Source organism: Limulus polyphemus, unplaced genomic scaffold (genome assembly GCF_000517525.1).
Source record: "Limulus polyphemus unplaced genomic scaffold, Limulus_polyphemus-2.1.2 Scaffold5999, whole genome shotgun sequence".
In the NCBI taxonomy this organism is placed as follows: domain Eukaryota; kingdom Metazoa; phylum Arthropoda; class Merostomata; order Xiphosura; family Limulidae; genus Limulus; species Limulus polyphemus.
In genome coordinates, this window is record NW_013671609.1 from 2,886 (window position 1) to 9,930 (window position 7,045).

The 7,045-nt window shown below is 34.6% G+C and overlaps 1 protein-coding gene across 1 annotated transcript in view; it reads left to right on the top strand.

Annotated features, from left to right (window-relative positions):
* LOC106473242 (peroxiredoxin 1-like) overlaps positions 1–2,575 on the top strand; it is a 4,476-nt gene extending 1,901 nt beyond the window's left edge. Inside the window, exons 2-6 of the mRNA XM_013933929.2 lie at positions 935–1,083; positions 1,335–1,451; positions 1,676–1,798; positions 2,106–2,236; positions 2,422–2,575. Of these exons, the coding sequence (XP_013789383.1) occupies positions 944–1,083; positions 1,335–1,451; positions 1,676–1,798; positions 2,106–2,236; positions 2,422–2,504 (594 nt within the window). The 5' untranslated portion in view covers positions 935–943 and the 3' untranslated portion in view covers positions 2,505–2,575. The remainder of the gene's footprint in view (positions 1–934; positions 1,084–1,334; positions 1,452–1,675; positions 1,799–2,105; positions 2,237–2,421) is intronic.
* Positions 2,576–7,045: the final 4,470 nt, after the last annotated feature.

Genomic DNA, 7,045 nt, shown 5'->3' on the forward strand with positions numbered 1-7,045 from the left:
TAAAGCTAGCTTTACATAAAACGTGATAAAATCGTTTTTTAAAGTACTTGTTATAGATTTGTAGTCAGTCTTTATTAATTTGTTTTTGTGAAGAGACGTGTAAAAGCTTAATTATTCCAGAAGTTACTACAGATACAAGATTGATATTTAAATATCAGGATGTGGGAATTTCTGGTAAAGCAAGTTACTAAATCAACATCTTTAAGACAGGTACATAACTTAAAGTGATATCAATAATATGGCTTGGATACTTTCTGTAATGAAAACTGAATATATTGGGTTAAGTATTTGAAATCAAATTATCAAGAATACTTGAGAAAGGGGTATCCCCCCCCCCCACTATAAAAACTACAACAGTTCTTGGATTTCTACATGTACAAGGAATTACACCATAGTTATGTAATGTCAATCAAGTGTCTTAAAACATTTTTGGACCTCGGGTACTCAAACTACCTAACGAATGGTCATTGAACTTAAGATACAAATTCCAGTTGTACTTTCTTTATCACCACCCAGTCTAGTTATCTTTTATTTCTAAACCTTCTAGATACCATTTACTTGTAAAAATTAAGTTTCTTGTAAATAACAACTCATTGGTACAGATTGATGCCAGGTTTATTTCTCTTGAGGTTATTTTGTGTAGTATAACATTCATTAATATTAATTATTAATATCTGTAGGTGGATTTTTGTAGCTTAGGATGTTAGGTTTAATAATCCAGTAATTGCATCTTGTCTTCATAGCTTAAAATGGAATATCCTTTTCCTGTTTTTTTGCTCACAGCTACATATGGGTGTGGTTAAATCAGTTGTTTTATTATTATTATAAATGTACTTCAGTTGCTTTTCTAAATGTAAGCCCTGTTTTATCACGGATAATTTCGTTCTCTGAAAATGTATTTATGAAAGAGATACATTAAACTTTATTATAACAGCCTCAAATCATGGCTGGAAAACTTCCTGCTCTTACCAAACCTGCCCCTAACTTCAGCGGGACTGCTATAGTTGATGGCGAATTTAAAGAAATCAAGCTCTCGGATTACAAAGGAAAATACCTGGTTCTGTTCTTCTATCCACTTGACTTGTAAGTTTTGACAAAAGTATTCTTAAAAACATTTGTTACTTTCAAGGTCCGTCAGTCTTGTAAGGAATAAATAACTGGATGTTATGAATTACTTGAGTATTGTAATACTTCACTCGGCATTACCGGTGAGAGCTTCTTTATTAAACTCCAAATTTATTCTAGAATAAAATGTTGTTGGCCTATGAGTATGTATTTAAACTTTCTTCTGATTAGACTAAAGATATAATAACCACTCTTGTGATTTGTTTTAGCACGTTTGTTTGTCCCACTGAAATTATATCCTTCAGTGATCGTGTGGAGGAGTTCAAGAAGATTGATTGTGAAGTAGTGGCTTGTTCTACAGACAGTCACTTCAGTCATCTAGCCTGGTAAGTCCAAGTGATCCGGCTAAAAGTCTGAATAAACTTGATAATTAATACATAGTTTTTTTGGACTAAAATGTTTCTAAATCAAGTCATCCCTCTTAATTAAGAGTCTGTAGATAATCTTGCTTCATAATATAATGATAATTACTGTATTTATCTTGTATTAAAGATGAGTGGAGTAACAACGAAATTGATAGTCATTAAAATGAGTTGTTTATTAAATTAAGGGTGAACACTCCAAGAAAAGAAGGTGGCTTGGGTAAGATGAAAATCCCACTATTAGCAGATAAAAGCTTGGAAATTTCCAAAGCCTATGGTGTTTTAAAGGATGATGAAGGAATTTCTTTCAGGTTGGTTTTGTTCACATTTTAAACTTTGTTCAATGCCCTCCCTACAATGTATTCTTTTCAACACTATTACTAAATCATCAAAGGTCTACTAGAATAAGGTTATTTCTCCAGTTTTTAAGCAATACACTTAGAATGTGATTGAATTTTTACTTCATTCTCCCTTACCATCAACATACTGCTTTTCCTTGTATCGATCAGTACAAGACTTGTTAATTTCTACAAGTTTTATTAACAATAAATTGAATTCTATTAAATGGATTTCCCCCACGATGTTAGTAACTCCTTCTTTTTTTTTTCTGTATGTTAGAGGACTTTTCATCATTGATAACCACCAAAATCTGAGACAAATCACTGTCAACGACCTACCTGTGGGTCGATCAGTGGATGAAACTCTAAGATTAGTGCAGGCATTCCAGTTTACCGACAAGCATGGCGAAGGTAAGTTCTTAACAATATTCATCTGATAAGTGGCAGAGTTATGGCCATGAGTGACTTAACAAATACACTGCTGATACTTGTTAGAAAAATGACTCATTCTTTTGTGTTAAGTTTCCTGAAAAACTAGTGAGTTTTTTTTCCTTCTCTTTCTTCTAAGTGATCAGTTTTGTGTTCTTACTTTACAGTGTGCCCTGCTGGCTGGAAACCTGGAGATGATACCATGAAGCCTAACCCTAGCGACAGTAAAGAATACTTCTCTAAACACTAACTCAATGAACAGTCGATGTTACTTGTCATCGTTATTTTTCATCTTCAAATAAACTTCTTGTTTCATAGCATTATCTTGTACCGAGGTATTTTACACCAGCTTCGAAACATTACGTTCGATCTTCACACAAGTACTGTAATGTTTAATCATCCAATCTAATATACAACGTTAACATGATTCCTGGGTAACTATTCCACTTCTGATGTTTAATCATCCAATCTAATATACAACATGAACATGATTCCCGGGTAACTATTCCACTTGTGATGTTTAATCATCTAATATACAACATGAACATGATTCCCGGGTAACTATTCCACTTGTGATGTTTAATCATCTAATATACAACATGAACATGATTCCCGGGTAACTATTCCACTTCTGATGTTTAATCATCTAATATACAACGTTAACATGATTCCCGGGTAACTATTCCACTTGTGATGTTTAATCATCTAATATACAACGTTAACACGATGCCTGGGTAACTATTCCACTTGTGATGTTTAATCATCCAATCTAATATACAACGTTAACGTGATTCCCGGGTAACTATTCCACTTCTGATGTTTAATCATCTAATATACAACGTTAACATGATTCCTGGGTAACTATTCCACTTGGAACTCGTGTTCCTGTATTAAGAGAACTGCAGAAACAATAACCCTTGTATTAAACTTTATACCCTACTAAACTCTGAATAACATGGGCACTAGAAAAGTAATTCCATTTTAAACTTACAGCTATCAAACTCGTACAAACTACAAATGACTAGGATTTCTTTTGAGACATTCCTTAAGAACTCCTTTAAAAAAAAATTGATATTATTTGAAAGTTGATATTTCTTCATGAGCCAAGAATTTGTTTCAAGTTTTAAATATATATATATAAAAGGCTACCTCGAGGGTTAAAATTCTAATGCCAAATGTTTATCATAACATCAAGAGTTGACTGGGTCTACTTACAATCGCTTACTGTAACAAAATGGTCAAGGTATTTTCTCGTATCCTAATTAAACAATTTTGTCAAGAACATAAATTTCTAGTGGTAACTTCACTCTCAAAAGATCGTTAATACATCACAAGTGAAACTTAAGTTTCATATTAATACTTTTTATTTTAGAAGCTTCTTCTCAAAGTAAACGTTTTTCAGGTTAACTTGAGTGTACAGACTAGTTTAATTTATTTCGCTGTAACTATAAAAGTATCCACCAATTACAGAACTTCTTACATAAAGCGTTTGATTTGAAGGTTTATCTTTATGGTTTGAATGATACGTCACTTTAAATCTATTTCACAATAGAATAACTTTAATATATTGCAAACAATTTTTTTTTATTATTTATTGGTAATAATATCGTGACCATTCAGGGTGTGGTAATTCATGTATTTATTGGTATCTTTAACTGGCTGTCGTCCGAATATTCTGTACAACATTAAGGTGAGACATCCCGAGTCCTACAAAACAACTATGGCAGGAAATGACTGTTTCTAAACCCTAACGTACCTAGACTCCCACCCTATCACAAGAACAGAAATCTACCATCTCTCTCCGATATAGTGTTAAAATAACCCTAATGTAGATATACGAATATAGTGTGGTAAAAGCAACAACGTACTACTGAACAAAAGGGTTCTCAAACAAAAGGAGGACAGTCAAAGTCGTCAGGAAACCAGATCATATTTACTGCTGTTCATCACGTTAGGGCACTCGACTCTCAATCTGCGGGTTCGAATCCCCGTCCCACTAAACATGCTCGCCCTTTCAGCCGTGGGGGTGTTATAATGTGACGGTCAATCCCACTACTCGTTGGTAAAAGAGTAGCCCAAGAGTTGGTGGTGGGTGGTGATGACTAGCTGCCTTCCCTCTAGTCTTACACTATCCTATCTGAAGCTTTCATTGATCTGTCTGGAAGCCGATAGATTTATGCTGAATGACTAGCTGCCTTCCCTCTAGTCTTACACTATCCTATCTGAAGCTTTCATTGATCTGTCTGGAAGCCGGTAAATTTATGCTGAATCATCTACAGACACGAAAAGGAAAAATATAAACTCAAGAAATCTTCCATCAGAACAATCTCGACAAAGAAGAATATTATCATCTGCCCCAACTCGGTCATACAATGCACGTTTATCATTGAATGATGATACTAATCGTCGTTCGAAGAAAATTCATCAACAATAGAACCCAGACACGATATTCTCGGTCGATCACAATTGGAGAGGACATTGAAGTCAGTTAGTGTCCAGCATTCAAAATGGGAGAGGTCAGTTAGTGTCCAGCATTCAAAATGGGAGACTATTCTTTTGGAAGTGTGTGTATTGTAGAGTTCTACACATCTTTACTGGATATTCTGTTTCAGTCCAAGGAAGAAAAAAAAAGGTGTGACCAAATAAGATAGTGTTTAGCATCTAACGTGGGCATGAAAAAAAAACTTACCAAAATGAAATCTATTTCTGCAGTTCAAAACTGGAGAAATGGTACTTCCACATACAGGAAAATTATCGGAATTTGAAAATGGAGTTTGGCAGCAACACTTTCAATAGATTCACACGTGCTACCTTATCAGAAAATAAGTGTATTGAAAAGTAGGAACAGAATGGTGTTCAAACTTCTTCGTTTTCGTCTCGAATACTTGCGCCTGCTTTTATGACAACGCGTATTACTCGGTTAGGTTGAGCCGATTCAATATACGGATAAGCGTAGCATTTGGTTAAAGACATGCGAACTTCAAGCCAACAGTTAAAAGGCATTTACGACGAGAAACAGTAGTAACTGAGCTCTTAAAAATCATCTTCAATGATATCGTGTCTTCTATTCATTGTTCCAAAAAATGGCCACCATTTCATTGTGTAGCGGATTCTTGAACGAAAGGGAACGTGACATCTTCAGATAGCAACAGTAGTAATACACTACCACCAAAGTGTCATATTATTAATTGACGATGTAAGACTGCACAGAGACCTTCCAACACTTTATTAGTGCTCTGGAGTAATACACTCGGAAATTACCAACGTTGGAAACACTCCTCCGTTGAAATAATATTTCGTGAGGATGTGTTACTTCGTTACGATGATAGGCTACTTCGTCTACATGGAGTTATTCGTTTATTTCAGCCATTATTCATATTGTTGCGTCATCGAGATCATGTGATTCTCACGCTCTCTACTTTCTAGAATTATCCTGTACTTTGGCGAATGTTCTAGTTCTTACTAGATATAGGGTAGGCTGGTATATAAAATAGGGGAATGTAATGGGTGGGTAGATAATGAGTAATTGAACTGCGGTCAGAGAGAGACGCATTGTTGAAGTTAACGTTCGTTCGTTATAGTGTTTGTTTAGCGCGATTGTCGAAGTTGAGTGTATCGGTAAAGTTGTATTCGGAAAGAATAAACCAGTTTTTATTAAGTAAAGACTTGTGTCGTTAAAATTTCGTCGGAACGAAGTTACGGAAAGTTAATTAACAAACGGAGACGTAACAATATTTTATGGCTTACTGTTCCAAAAAAAAGATAAATTATAGGAAAATATGGTTTATTGATTAAACCATCTCGTGCATTAAAAATTCCATTTTGCATTTCCGCTGTATCTTTATTTTGCGTCCGCCATTAAAATAGATACAATCCATAATTAGTTACGTTAATAGTTTCTTGCTTTAATTCTCCTCGGCATTTTTAAACGGTTTTGTTAAGACTACTAATTGTAAAACCGTCTTATCGTTGTTCTTTAAAAGTTTACAATTGCGACAACACAGAGTTTGCATTCGTACAAATCTTAATATTCGTGCTGTGAATTTCCCAAATACATGTATTATGAAAATTAATTAATCACAAATATTAACAAACTTCTTTATTGGTACAATGGATATTAATATCATAATCGTTAGGGAATGTCTTGTATGGTACATTTTTCATCTTTTTTTAAAAAGAAGTAAAAAACAATTCATTCAATTTGCTTTCTTTCGTTGGAAATCCAATTTTGTGGCGCCCTCTGTAAATAATATTGATCCCGACTAAAGTCTCAAAGTTAAAAGAATACTTCATCGAATTTTAAGCATTCATGTAAGAAAAGTCTTTAACAATCACACGAATTTCAACCAGAATTGTGGTTAACGTAACAAAAATTTAATTTTGAAAATTATGGAACACAATAATGAGAACGTAACCATGTTTGGAGTTTGTTTATCAAAAAGCCCATCATATGGCATTTCTTATAAGAAACCCCACTAAATAATTTAGTCTAGGAATAAGGATTGTTTGTTTTGAATTTAGCGCAAAGCTACACGAGGGCTATCTGCGCTAGCCGTCCCTAATTTAGCAGTGTAAGGCCAGAGGGAAGGCAGCTAGTCATCACCGCCAACTCTTTTACCAACGAATAGTGGGATTGACCGTCACAATATATCGCGCCCACGACTGAAAGGGCGATCATGTTTGGTGTCACGGAGATTTGAACCCGCAGATTGCGAGTCGAGCGCCACCTGGCTATGCCGGACCGAATAAGGATTAAAAGATAAGTTCTAAATATTACAACATAAATTCTGC